Source organism: Cucumis sativus, chromosome 6, assembly GCF_000004075.3.
Source record: "Cucumis sativus cultivar 9930 chromosome 6, Cucumber_9930_V3, whole genome shotgun sequence".
NCBI lineage: Eukaryota > Viridiplantae > Streptophyta > Magnoliopsida > Cucurbitales > Cucurbitaceae > Cucumis > Cucumis sativus.
Window position 1 is genome coordinate 843,786 of NC_026660.2, and position 13,837 is coordinate 857,622.

General features: G+C 37.0%; 4 protein-coding genes across 7 annotated transcripts; 1 reads left to right on the forward strand and 3 right to left on the reverse strand.

Annotated features, from left to right (window-relative positions):
- Positions 1 to 2,206: 2,206 nt before the first annotated feature.
- Positions 2,207 to 4,500, reverse strand: LOC101215430 (glycosyltransferase family 92 protein RCOM_0530710). Of its 2 annotated transcripts, none has more exons than XM_004138423.3 (2): positions 4,116 to 4,500; positions 2,207 to 4,002 (listed from the first exon to the last, which is right to left on the reverse strand). In XM_004138423.3, exons 1-2 carry the CDS (start codon positions 4,228 to 4,230, stop codon positions 2,447 to 2,449), a joined length of 1,671 nt encoding a protein of 556 aa, XP_004138471.1. In that variant the 5' UTR covers positions 4,231 to 4,500; the 3' UTR covers positions 2,207 to 2,446. The 2 variants fall into 2 exon arrangements, with proteins under 2 accessions (XP_004138471.1, XP_011656389.1); XM_011658087.2 differs by having other exon boundaries at positions 2,207 to 4,017; positions 4,116 to 4,498.
- A 389-nt stretch (positions 4,501 to 4,889) lies between these two features.
- On the reverse strand, positions 4,890 to 6,248 carry LOC105435979 (thaumatin-like protein). The gene is made up of 2 exons (XM_031887906.1): positions 6,014 to 6,248; positions 4,890 to 5,924 (listed from the first exon to the last, which is right to left on the reverse strand). The coding sequence occupies exons 1-2, from the start codon at positions 6,069 to 6,071 to the stop codon at positions 5,242 to 5,244; spliced, it is 741 nt and encodes a 246-aa protein (XP_031743766.1). The 5' UTR covers positions 6,072 to 6,248; the 3' UTR covers positions 4,890 to 5,241.
- Positions 6,249 to 7,086: 838 nt separating this feature from the next.
- LOC101220029 lies at positions 7,087 to 10,652 on the forward strand. Of its 2 annotated transcripts, none has more exons than XM_004138444.3 (5): positions 7,087 to 7,242; positions 7,464 to 9,283; positions 9,687 to 9,891; positions 9,983 to 10,179; positions 10,259 to 10,652. In XM_004138444.3, exons 2-5 carry the CDS (start codon positions 7,489 to 7,491, stop codon positions 10,318 to 10,320), a joined length of 2,259 nt encoding a protein of 752 aa, XP_004138492.2. In that variant the 5' UTR covers positions 7,087 to 7,242; positions 7,464 to 7,488; the 3' UTR covers positions 10,321 to 10,652. The 2 variants fall into 2 exon arrangements, with proteins under 2 accessions (XP_004138492.2, XP_031743126.1); XM_031887266.1 differs by having other exon boundaries at positions 7,093 to 7,242; positions 7,371 to 9,283.
- A 496-nt stretch (positions 10,653 to 11,148) lies between these two features.
- On the reverse strand, positions 11,149 to 13,607 carry LOC101213426 (ribulose bisphosphate carboxylase/oxygenase activase, chloroplastic). Of its 2 annotated transcripts, none has more exons than XM_004138414.3 (7): positions 13,428 to 13,607; positions 12,914 to 13,242; positions 12,696 to 12,801; positions 12,501 to 12,586; positions 11,949 to 12,421; positions 11,591 to 11,872; positions 11,149 to 11,495 (listed from the first exon to the last, which is right to left on the reverse strand). In XM_004138414.3, the coding sequence occupies exons 1-7, from the start codon at positions 13,458 to 13,460 to the stop codon at positions 11,380 to 11,382; spliced, it is 1,425 nt and encodes a 474-aa protein (XP_004138462.1). In that variant the 5' UTR covers positions 13,461 to 13,607; the 3' UTR covers positions 11,149 to 11,379. The 2 variants fall into 2 exon arrangements, with proteins under 2 accessions (XP_004138462.1, XP_031743127.1); XM_031887267.1 differs by having other exon boundaries at positions 12,914 to 13,257; positions 13,428 to 13,565.
- Positions 13,608 to 13,837: the final 230 nt, after the last annotated feature.

Here is a 13,837-nt window from a genome sequence, read left to right on the forward strand (position 1 = left end):
TATATATTCTATCTTCTTTTTAAATCATTTACACTTAGATAAATCATTTGGGTTTTTATTTTTGGTTTCTCCAACTCTATATTTTTTCTCACAATTTATTTGTCTTTAAATATAATATTATTATCAATGTAGCCTAGAAGCATTCTATAATCATAAAAGTAAAGTAGCTCATTTTTAAAAACAGATACATACCTTCAAGTTTAAACTATTTTTTTAAAAAATTATTATGTTTAAAATTAAGAAAACAAACAAACATGAAGGAGAGAAGAATAATTAAAATTTGTAAAATATATAATAGTTTATAGAGAAGTGAAGAATAGTGACAAAAAAGAAATGAGGGAGTGAGGAATAGCTATAGAGAAGAAACAAGAAAATAAGTAGAATAGTCTTAATCTTAATCCTAATGTTATAATAATTCTTGGATCAAATATAGAGTGAGCTAAAATAGCTCACTTCACTCTTTCATAATATGAAGGTCAAACAATGTCTAAATTTTCAAAAACCAAGTCAAAATTTAAAAACTGAAAAAAGAAAAGAAAAACGAAAAAAATTTAGTATTGGAATAAGAATCCAAGTGTTTCTAAAAATGATAGTAGGAATTTGAGAAGAAAGTAAACATAAAAATGAAAACAAAATTGTTACAAAGTAAACATAAAGTAATTCTATGTACAGAGATAAAATGACAAATGATAATCAAAATATGCATAGTTGAATATATACAAAATTTGTATCGTATCATTTATGTTAACATTAGATGTTCATACTCTAGAACGTTACAAAGAAAATTCTAAAAAAAATGAATATGATTGGTGTATGGTGATCAACGTGATCATAAATATCTTTTATATTATACAAAACAAACACGTAACTAAAAAGGAAAAAAGAAAATGAAGTTGAGCAATTGAGAAATGATGATTCCCCAATCATTGTTTTTGTTTTCCTTTTCACATATTTATATATATGGTGGAGTTGTTAAATTGGATAACCCTTTCCCTACCCTACATAACTATTTTCATATTAACTTTTCCATTATATATACTACTTAGGTGTTTCTTTACATTAATGTCTTTTCAATGAAACATAAAGTCATACTAGTTTGGTTTCACCAATTTGGTTCTTTAATTGATTATAAATTCTTTTAAATTAGTATCTCTTCCCTCGTTTTAATCATCAAATATTTTAAAACTTAATTATTATCGTAGGACAGTGACAAGTACGTACATATATATCAATGGCACACCTCTTAAAAGTATACACTAATTATCATAACGTGTTTACGTCGGTTTACTCAAATTGTAGAATTGAAAACATGTGTTTAACCTAATTTTAAAGATGGTTTTGGATAATCAAATTCACATTTTTTTTAAATCAATATATCTTTTTTATTAATAAGTTAGACGTAGGATTTAAAGGAACCTAATAATTAATTAGCTTAATTATAATTATTTTAAAATAAAGCCATTAAAATTTTTTAATTCAAAGCTGGGTTGTACCTTTTTATGCATTAGTTGCAAAAAAAAAAAAAAAAAAATGTCTACTACATATGCATATTGATTATTGATTATTGATAAATTTAGAAAAAATTTCCTTTATTATTACAACACGTTTTTTTTGGAAGGTTTGATTTGGATCATATTACTAAGGGATCATATTATAAATAGTAGTCTATCACGGATAGAAGACTTAGATCGATAAATTTGGTTATATTTACTATTTTTTTAAAATATTGATTATGTATATAAATGTATAATTATAATTATGGTAGAGATAAGTGTAGAGATAGCAAAATTGTAAAGCTGAAATGGTGAATGAAGGGGGGGAGACTAAGACATGCTACAACCCACGATTTCACTCAATAACGAACTGTGGGCTTTACCATTTCATTGGGCTTCTAACTTCATAACAGTTTTCTTAATCTTTTAGTCCCTAACTCGTGGAAATGATTTCAATTTTGTTCTTTTTCTTCTGTATTATGTTTGTTAATGTTTTGAGTGTACATGTTATATTTGCAACTGTTCCAATTTTATTATTAGCAATTAACGTAATTTTCACCTATTGATCGAATGTGTATGCTTTAAGTTAGTTGACATGAGTTACTATTTGTTCCACATTTTTAACTCTTTAAGATCATACATGACTCTTTTAGAGTACGGCATATTTGAATTTTACTAATGCGTAGTCAGTCAATCAATTTGTGATATCAAAATAAATCAAAAGTGATTCTTTAACACAAATGTTATTGAGTTACAAGTTAGAAAAGTATATGCAAGGTATGGTAGAACAAATTGCACAATCTGTTGTATAAAAACTCATCAACTTCGTTATTAGTTAAAGTAAACTATACCGCTACTGAAAGAATTTGTCATCTATGGATTATCATCCCCTAAGAAAAAATACATTGTATCATATCAAACAGAGAGACAAAGAAGAGATGAAAAGAAAATCACTATCCTTTGTGCTTACCCTTTTTCTTCCTAGACCTCCTCCTTCCTCGTCTATGCTCTTCTTGCCATGGCAAAAGATGGGTTCTTCGGTTAGTCAAATTCTGCAGCACCACATCTCGTAGCCCAGTGTCGTTGACCTCGCAGAAACGGCTCGACCAGTCCTCTGGCTCCACTGCCTTAGTCCCTAACCCGGGTGCTCTGTCCTTTGACCCCGCATTCTGGTCCTCCTGCCAATCCGCAACGTATGTGGCTACTCGCCTGTAAAACTTCTCCTTAAACACTTCCCAAACTTGGTACTTGTAATGGTTTATAACCATCTCAGACCTCTCCAAATTCATATAATGAAACCCATCTCTCAAGTGGAAATGATGCACCACATTGATCAATGTGGAGTTCAAAACCTCCGGGTTCACGATACTCTTGTGCCTCTCGGCCGTTGCTTTCCTGCAAGTATAACCGACCGTCACTCCCTGCGGTGGCATCTGTGTTAGCCCGGATGGGCCGAAGCTGTGGCAGGACACACGTATCTCCCCAACAGAGACGTTTTTGGCTTGGTTTCTAAGCACATCGAGTAGAGACAAGCCAGATGGTAGGTAGAAGAACTCATCGACATCAATGAATCCAACCCACTTGCAAGAATCCCGAGCTCGTAATGCACAATGTGCAAAACCGGCTTCTTGTGTCTTAATCCAGGGCCAAATATGTCGAGAAATGTTGTGTTTGACACTGAATATTGATGCAATTACGTCTTCTATGTCATCGTCGCTGTTGTTGTCGTAGACAAACCAACGGCGAACACCGATATGGGCATGGTAAATGACCCATTCCTTAAGAAATTGCGCTTGGTTTCGAAGCATTGTGCATATGCACATCTCGTGAGGCTTCCGGTCAGGTGTTCTGAGTCCTGGCGAGAGCAACGGTCGGGCTATAGAATTCAAAGTTCCTCCGCCTTTGACTCTGATAGAAACTTTAACTGAATCATGAGTTCTATTGGGATTGCTGAGTACACTCCGAGGCGTTGTACAACGCGCAATTTCTTGAGCAATCGACATGACATTAGATCTTAGCACATACTTAATCTTCCGAAAATCCCAGCCATAGACACACTCAAATTTGGATGCGTTTGAGACCCGTTCAGGGCGGAGACCAAGGCCTTTGACAAAGACGACGGTGGAATTGTCTCGGTCGACTAATGCTTCATACACAAGCAAATCCCACCGGTGCGAGTGCCCACCTTGGAGCTGAGCGTTAGATCTCACTCTAATGGAAACAGTAAATCCAGGAGGTGGGAGTGGGCACCGAACCATTTGCTTGCGTAGATGTTCCTCACCATCCACGTCGATTGGAGGGCGCCAGCTGTGGGGTACCGAGGAGTTAGCAGGGAAATAAAGACAGTTGATGTCCTCTTTGGCAAAGGGTCGAACAGTTTGAGGGTGGTTGAGAAAAACAAGAGCTTGATCGGGAAGGGTCACCGTTTCTTGAAGGGAAGAGCGAAAATGAAGAGAGGAATCATCGGAAAGAGCTTTATTCAGAGGAGTTGGGAGCGTGTGAACCAACTCTGGATGAAACGTATCTGTTTAGAGATGTTATTTATGTATACATGGAATAAAATGACAGAAAATCCAAAAAAATGGGGAAATGGAAAATGAAGAGAGAAAAAGAAAAACATACCAGGAGAGAAGAAGCGAGAAGATGTGAAAAGAAGATAAGAGAGAAGGAGGAGGAAGAAGGTGCACCAGAAGAGGGCGCTCCAAGAAACGACATTGCGTTTCCTACGATCTCTCATGACGGGGCAGGGGACATAAAGGGGGAAAGGTGAAAGGGTACATTCATGCGAGTGGGGGAAAAGGCAGTTGTTCAGATATTGGGTTATGCATTGGGAATGGACAAAAGAGAAAGTGGGAAAGAGAGAGAGAAAGAAGAAGAAAGAGTTTTTGTTTTGTGTCCGTTAATAGTTTGATGGGACAGAGAAAGGGCTGCCGCTTTTCTTGGCTTCTAACCAACCCAATCTTCTTCCACAAAACTTCGAAAAATAGTAAACAAATTTCCTGGTTGTCATCCTGAGAGTACTGTTAGGGACTGTGATTTTGGGGGGAGACAAATCCATAAACTTGTTTTTTTTTTTAATCAAACTTCCAAATTTGTTGAATCCCCAAGTTTAAGGGGAAGAATGACAATAATGGAAGGGCCCAACCAAATGAATTTGATGCACAAAACACAACATAACCAACAAGTGCTTTACACTATTTTCGCACCAATTTTTCTAAAGTTTATTGTAACATACATCTCTTTTTTTTTTTTTTTTTATTAATAATTATATAGCTATTTCTTTTATAAAAAAACAAATTATAAATAGTATCAAATTGTCTATCTTTAGTATATTTTGCTATTTTTGCCTCTTTTTTTTTTTTAAGTATTTTATTTTTGTTATTATATTTATAACTGTTTTTTTAATTACGTACAAATTTGAATCCAAAATCCTCCTACTTTTTTTAGAATAGGTGTATTTGAGTTAAATTTGTGATGTCATGCCAAATTTTAACATTATTCTCTTTCAAAATTTTCTCTCTTCTACTTTTATATAAAATGTAATTCCATCCAGTAATTTAATGACTTTAAACCTAAAACTACATTTGAAGAAAAAAAAATTAATTATTAAAAAAAAGAAGAATTAAATTCAAATAATCTCTATTAGTAACCAACTAAAAATTATCACTTCTAAAAGTGTGGAATCAAACATTGAAATAATAGTATAAAAGTCTGTCCTTAGTTTATTTATATATATATATATATATATTCAAATAGAAGTAGGAGGACAAAATGTAATATGATATGAAGGTGCCCTACACATTTTAAGCCCCGTAATTTCATCATACGCATAACTATATGCCATAGGACATATTGCCTTAAACAAATGCCCAAATATCGACGGCTTACACTTCTTCGCCTCCGCATATTCCCCTCTACAGCAATACTTAGCCGATTTCGCTGCCAAGCAACCGCTCTTGCAACCTACGATTTTCCCCTCTCTCTTCACCTCCAACGCCGACGGGCAACACCGGTTCAGATCCGCCGCACATGCCGCCACCCCACACCCAACCCCTCCGCCCATCGGGGCCATCTCCACTGGGACATTGAATCCGTCCACCAGACTCACGTCGTAGTAATGCATTGACGATTTTGAAGTCCCTAGTGTCATTTCCACCACCGTCGCCGGCGGGACCCCACCGGTTCCTCTGCATTGGAGGAGACCGGCGCAGTCGCCGGTCTGGCAGGAGCCCAACCCGGTTTTTTGGTCGAAATGACAGCCCTGTCTTGGCCACACTCTGCCGGACCATCTCTCCGGCATTTCAATTACTGTCTGTTCTCCAGTGCAGAGATGGAATCCGCCGTCTCTGGGAATTGGGTGGCCGGCGTTTCCTAAAATTCCGGGCCAGATGCTGTGTTTGCAGTTGTTGACGATGATCAATTGAACCCCATCTGGAAATCAAAACAATAGAATGTATAAATCATAAGGAAGTGTAGAAATATAATTCCCCTGTTAACAGAATGAAATGAAGAACGCGAACCTGCAAAAGGAAACAAAAACAGAGTGAAAAAGAAGAAGAAGAATGAGGAATTCGACATTTTTTGTGTGGGGGAAAGTGGGAAGAGGGGAGTACTGTGAATGAAGAAAGTTGAAAGTGGGTTCCTGATTTAAAGGTGTCATGATTTTGAATTTGTGGAACTGTAATTGTTGAAACGGTTTATGAAGGAAGAAGGAGAAAGCGGATTTCATGTCAAAGTAAAACTAATAATTTCTGCTACATTTTAATATAATGTTTATGGGAATATATAATATGGCATAAGATTATTATCATCTTATGGCTAACAGCCAATGATGATGATATGATATACATATTAAAGGAGTTGATGTAAATTATTAACAATTGAGACATGGAAGTGAAACATAACATTATATCTATTAAATATTAAACTCGTTATGATTACTATTATTATTATTATTTTGAAATTTTATGATGGAATAATTTGTAAAGTTAGATGTTATTCTTATTTGTAAATCAATAGTAAAGGTAATTTGTTCTAATAAATTTGTCATTCACTTATTTATACTATTGACTAAGGCATATAAACTTGAAAATAATGCACTTAACTAAGTTGATATATTTTATAACGATACACAACCAACACTCATCCACCACTCTATCTCTTCGTTGTTTACCTCTCTCACATGCTACACATACCGTCGTTGATTGTCGGTCAACTAAATTTAAGATTTATTGAAAGTGAAATATAAGTAAAAATAAAATTGGACCATTAAAATTAACCTTTTTTCATTTATAAAAGAAATAAAAAAGAGTGACTTTAACCAAAAACAAATGAGCAATGTTTGATAGTTGAAATGTAAAAAAAAGTTATGAAAAGTGTGAAAACATAATTGGGGGAGGAGGAAAGGGGTGCAGCATCCAATTAAATCACTCACCAGTCATCGGTCATCAGTGGTTGGGCGTCCGGTCTAGTGTCTTCCGGTTGCGTTTTCAACAAATCCGGTTCGGAAAAAAGAGATGCCACCTAATAACCGGATCATCCGGTGGGCCAGAGCTAAATCAAGTAAACTTAACCGGATGTTATTGCCCTAACCGGCCCATCCGGTTGCGATAAGAAAACCACCATTTTCCTTCCCATCAACTCTAACAACTCATAACTTCATAACTCAAACCCTAAAACCCAACTCGGTTTCTTTTCTTTTTCACCAAAGCCGAACCCGCCTTCCTTCTACAAACTTTTCAACTTTCCAGTAAGCTTCTTTCAATCTCTTTGCTCTCCTATACTCTTCAATTTCATTGATTTATTAGCATTCGATTTATAGCATTCATGCTTTCTAATTTTTTGTTTTTATTTTTTATTTTTATGAACAACCTTGAGATTGAACGTCTTCGTTTGAAAAAAATTGCGGTTTCATTTCTTGATTTTCTGGCAACGGAAATTTATTCAACCCGTGTTTTAAATTTCTGGAAGGTGTCTGTCTGTTGAGATTGCAAAAATGAGTTCTGGGTTGCAACCAGTTCCTATAACGCCCCAAAAACATGACCCTGCGTGGAAGCACTGTCAAATGTTTAAGAATGGGGATAGAGTACAGCTTAAATGTCTATACTGCCACAAACTTTTTAAGGGTGGTGGGATTCATAGAATAAAAGAACATCTCGCTGGTCAAAAGGGTAATGCTTCTACTTGTCATAGTGTTCCTCCTGAGGTTCAGAATATAATGCAAGAGAGTTTAGATGGGGTAATGATGAAGAAGAGGAAAAGACAGAAGCTTGATGAAGAGATGACTAATGTGAATACTATGACTGGTGAGGTAGATGGAATTTCTAATCATATGGATATGGATTCTAGTATTCATTTGATTGAAGTTGCTGAGCCACTTGAGACCAATTCAGTTTTGTTACTAACTCATGAGGAAGGAACAAGTAATAAAGTGGGAAGGAAAAAGGGTAGTAAAGGTAAGAGTTCTTCTTGCCTGGAAAGAGAGATGATTGTTATTCCAAATGGTGGTGGTATATTAGATTCTAATAGGGATCGTAACCAAGTGCATATGGCAGTTGGGCGATTTTTGTATGACATTGGAGCATCTCTAGAAGCAGTAAACTCAGCCTATTTCCAACCTATGATAGAATCAATTGCTTTAGCAGGCACTGGGATCATACCACCTTCATACCATGATATTCGGGGTTGGATATTGAAGAACTCAATGGAAGAAGTGAGGAGCGATTTTGACAGATGCAAAGCCACATGGGGAATAACTGGTTGTTCTGTCATGGTTGATCAGTGGTGTACTGAAGCAGGTCGGACCATGCTCAACTTTTTGGTATATTGCCCTAAGGGAACAGTGTTTTTGGAATCTGTGGATGCATCTGGGATTATGGATTCCCCAGATTTGCTTTACGAATTACTCAAAAAGGTGGTTGAACAAGTAGGGGTGAAGCATGTAGTGCAGGTGATTACTAGGTTTGAAGAAAATTTTGCTATTGCTGGTAGAAAGCTTTCGGATACATATCCAACCCTCTATTGGACCCCATGTGCAGCTAGTTGTGTGGATTTGATTCTCGGGGATATTGGAAACATAGAGGGTGTAAATACTGTAATTGAGCAGGCTCGATCAATTACAAGATTTGTCTATAACAATAGTATGGTTTTAAACATGGTCAGGAAATGTACATTTGGAAACGATATTGTAGAACCTTGTCTGACAAGATCTGCCACAAACTTCGCCACATTGAATCGGATGGTTGATCTGAAACGATGTCTGCAGAACATGGTTACTTCTCAAGAATGGATGGACAGTCCATATTCAAAGAGGCCAGGGGGACTGGAAATGTTGGATTTAATCAGCAGTGAATCATTTTGGTCCTCATGCAATTCAATTATTAGTTTGACAAACCCTCTCTTGAGAGTTTTAAGGATAGTAGGTAGTGGGAAGAGACCTGCGATGGGATACGTTTATGCAGCAATGTATAATGCTAAACTAGCAATTAAGACAGAACTTATTAACAGAGATCGTTACATGGTGTACTGGAACATCATAGATCAGAGATGGGAACACCATTGGCGTCATCCTCTTTATGCTGCTGGATTCTACCTGAACCCCAAGTACTTTTATAGCATTGAAGGAGATATGCATGGTGAAATCCTATCAGGGATGTTTGATTGCATTGAAAGACTGGTTTCTGATACAAATGTTCAAGATAAAATAATTAAAGAAATAACCTCGTACAAGAATGCTAGTGGAGATTTTGCAAGGAAGACGGCTATTAGAGCAAGAGGGACACTGCTTCCAGGTGAGGGTCTAATCTACTACTGATTTTTAGCTTCCATTATGCACCTTTGCACTTCATCAACTTGTTTATATGGACTGACTTGCGTTTCTGAAAAGTGCTTCGAACCTAGAACAAGGCAGTGGCAGATACATGGCCCATTGCACATTCTAAGATTGTTAATACAACTTGCATGCTAGGGACTTGTGAAGCATCTATGTTTAGATAATGTGTGTGTGTGTGTTTTAAATTATACTGACCATTAAATTTTCTTCTGCATGACTCTCATGTCCCACTCAAATAAACTTTTAATTTGGAGCATATTTGTTTCTTAGTTATCTTCGACGCATGTCTAGAGCAAGACTTTATCTTCACAAATATATTCTTTTTGGTTTCTTAGTTGAGTGATCTTTTTGGTTTCTTGTAGCTGAGTGGTGGTCAACATGTGGAGAAGGAGGCTGCCCAAATTTAACTCGCTTGGCCACTCGAATTCTGAGTCAGACCTGCTCCTCAGTGGGGTTCAAGCAAAATGATGCCCTTTTTGATAAGTTACATGACACTAGGAATCACATTGAACATCAACGTCTTAGTGACCTTGTATTTGTGCGCTCCAACTTGCAACTTAAACAAATGTAAGTCAAATTAAAAAGTCATTACACCATGAGTCTCATGTTTGAAAGTGGGGGACATTCCTGAAGTTTTTTCCAATTAATTTATTGGCAGGGCCACTAACGTCAACGAACATTATCCAACTGACCCTCTTTCCTTTGATGAGCTCGGTATTGTTGACGACTGGGTTTGGAAAAAGGATTTAAGTGCAGAGGATTGTGGGAATCTGGAATGGACAGTACTTGATAATCCTCCCTTCAGTCCCCCTATGCGTTTACCTCAGAGTGATGGCTATGATGACTTGGTTGCAGGTATTACTCTAGAATAGCTTTGTTGGTTACCTGACCGTGATACCACAATCCCTACTAAAGTTGTCTCTCAAATGTGCAGGGTTTGATGATTTGGAGGTTTTTAAAAGGCAAAGGGAGAGTGAAGATGACAATATTTCATAAGACGAAGCTAGCAATGCCTGCAAGCAAGTCACACAATTTCTATTGGTGGGTGGTCTTACTTGTGTCTATTTACCTTGTAGATGGTATGAATTTTTCAAGCTCTTCAAGAGCAGATTGAGTGTTGTATGCCTCTAGTAGAATAGATCACCAGGTCCGTGTATCTTATAATTAGGCAAATTAGTTTTGTAGATTACAAGGCTTTTAGGTCACTTACGATTTAGATTATTCAAATTAAAGCTGTATATGCTAACGATGGAGGGAGACACCCCTCAATTAAATTTTAACGATATCTTAGTTGAGCTTTTTATGCTGAAAAGTTCTTTGCATCCCTTCGAGATTGCCATCACATGAACTCTATGACTGAAACTATCAAATCAACCATTTATTTTTAAACCTTTTCCCATTGCTTTTAATTGCAAGATCAACGGATTGTTCTTGCCTTCTGTCACATCCTAGGTCTATTCTACGGGTAAAAATGGATACAAAATGTGCTGCTGTGCTTTTGTTCTAATGGAACAGTTTCATCATCTCTATTGTGATACTTTTCTTGGAAATCCCTTGTATTTTAACGGGGCGTTTAAGCCAAGATGTGAAGTTACGAAGTCTAGAAAGTTGTGAACTCTTAAGATTCACATTGATAGAAGTCAGTAAGGTTTAAAATTGATTTTTTTTTTTTTTTTTTTTTTTTTTGTTGTAGTGTGGGGTTCATAACTCCACACTTCCCAACTCCATACCTTCCAACTTCTTGACACCGTGAGGTTTTCGACCTTGAATGATTTTGCATTCATTCCCTGGATGAATGGTATAACCAACAAGATTGAGAAAGGATTTGAATATCACAAAAACTTTGACACTAGTTTGTTATTTACCAACATGAACAAAATATCTCAATATTGTGGCAACAGGTAAAAAACAAAGAAATGAGAACTGAAACCCCACACCAACTTTAAAGCATAGAGTAGAGCAAACCAGTGGATATTTTCATACAAACAGGAGACAGTATTTTCCTAATTAAGTATGAGTGGAAAATGACCATCCACTTCACGACTAAAAAGGAACTTATAATACATAATTGCAGCTTCCATCATCACTCCTGGCTGTTGGGTCGAAGTTATCTGCATTTGGGTCTGTACATCCTTCAGGAATAGGCAAACTCACCTGCTGTGCGGCTTTGCCTGCAACCAAAAACAACAGTTTAGGAGAAGCTGTTTTTGTTTTTTCTTTTATACTTATTAATTAAACACCTATAGAAGACCAAAAGAGAGCTAACCATAGAATGTGCCACTTTTTATGGCATCTTCATTGGCATCTCCAAGAGCAGCCTCGCTCAAGTACTTGTCAGCCAATTGGACTCTCTTCACATTCTCTTGTTCCTGAACAAGCATGTTTCCATACTCAAGGAGCTTCTCTAGGGTCATCTTTGGCTGCTCGAATGTTGGTGGTCCTTCCTTTGAGTTGACAAGTTTCTTAGCGATATTCTCTACTCCGACCGAACAAACCCAGTTCCTCACTTCATCGTCGTATACTCTTGCCCTTAGGGCACCAAAGAAATCTGTATGATCATGGTTTAGTTTAATAGGAGAGAAATGAATCAAAATATTGACTTATAGTTTACACTTGAAGCTTACCAATGGATTGGCCAGGGAAGGTATCTACAAGCTTGACGATGTCTTCTTTAGGAATGTTGTCGCTCCTAAAGATTCCTGAACAGACACCAATTCGATCTTCCCGAGTAGGTGCCCAATAGAATTTTTCCATACGACCATCACGGATGAGAGGAGCATACAACGTCGAGAAGTCATTACCCGTGACAATGATGGGAACACGAGGGTTCTCCTCTTTGTTGTACATACCAGGTAGCTGGACATTGGTTGGGTTATCGGCTATGTTCATGAGGGTAGCATTTACCATCTGGTTGTTGACAGTGTATTGGGTAGTGCCACCGAGACGACCAGCTCCTGCATCGAGATCATTGATGAAGAGGGCACACATTTTCCCCTTCTTGATTATGTCTGCTGCTTCACGGTACCTCTGTCGAATCAGTTTCGCCGGTTCTCCTGCATTACCACTCTCCAATTCTCCTGCACTCATCATAATGGGGCTGAAATAATGAAACGAAATGTTAGCATACAACAGTTGAAGTGGCTAAAACAAAAAGGACGGGGATGGATGAAACGAACTTGATTCCCATCTTGGCAAAGACAAGCTCACATTGGAAGGACTTTCCTTGACCTTTGCCTCCCCAAATACCCAAAATCAGAGGAACCTAATGAAGAATGATTAAATCAATCAAATCAACAAACAAAAGAAATAGCCAAACCCAGCAATGAAACCACCAAACACAAACAGTAAATCAGTTTTCTGTAGAATTGAACCTTGATGTTGGGAAGTTTCATGAAATTCTTAGAGATATGAACAACTAGTTTGTCCATAAAAGCAGGAGCAATGTAAAAACCATCCACATTGTTGTCGAAATTGTACCTATATCATCATCAAAATCAACACCACAAGCATTGAAGATCGTCAGTTCTATTCATTACTAAACCATAGATAAACAAACATAAAAAAGATCTACTCTTTTTCGAACACTTACTGACGAAGTCCAGCACTTAAATATTCATAAGAACTAAGAACAGGATCATGAGTTCCTGCTCCAGAAGGAGCTTGAAAGAGTGTGTCAACCATTCCTTTTCCTCTGGTAATGTCTTGTTGATCATCAGATACATCAAAAGCAAGCCCCTTCCATTTATCCTTGCTAGTTTGTTTCTTTTCATCAATCTCCTCTGCAACAGCAACTACCTTGAAGCTACTTCCTGAGGAGACCTTTGAACTGGGAAATCTGAAGTTTGCTTTCTTCAAGCTGCTGCCTAAGAAAGCAGAGCTTTGAACTGAAGGCCCAGCAATGGCACCATTTAAACTCAGCTGCAATATACCCAACTAAACATAATCACAAATTCTCAACATAATTTAACAAGTGAAGTAAAAAATTTGAAATCTTTCCGATGATCTAATCCATAAAACTCAAGAATTCTAATAAGAAAAAGCAGAGAAGATTGGGGTGGTTTGGGTTGTTGTAAAGTAATGTGATGGTGGGAAAGATTTATTACCGGAATTCTGTTGACGGCTCCGGCGGTGGCCATGGGTTTTGAGAGGAATTTGGAAGTTGTTTCACTAACTGTTTGAAAGAAGAAGTTGATGAAGGAAATGAAAGGGGAAAGAGGATACTTTTGTAGTAAGAAAGAATGAAGTTTGGTGAGTTCAAAGTTCGATGTAGGCAGTGGATAGGCTTTCAAATTGTTAACGACCACACAATTTAGTTTATTGGGGATGATACGTGGCACCTTGGAACTGTGTCGTTTTGATGTTTTTGTTTTTGTTTTTGTGGTTTTTGCTTATTCACTTAAATTATTGTTACCATATTCACCACGATTTTAATTTAATAATAACATTACGGACTTCAACTTAAGAATTGACATTTTAAATTAAGGCCAAGGATGAAGAAGGAATGGTGGGGTTG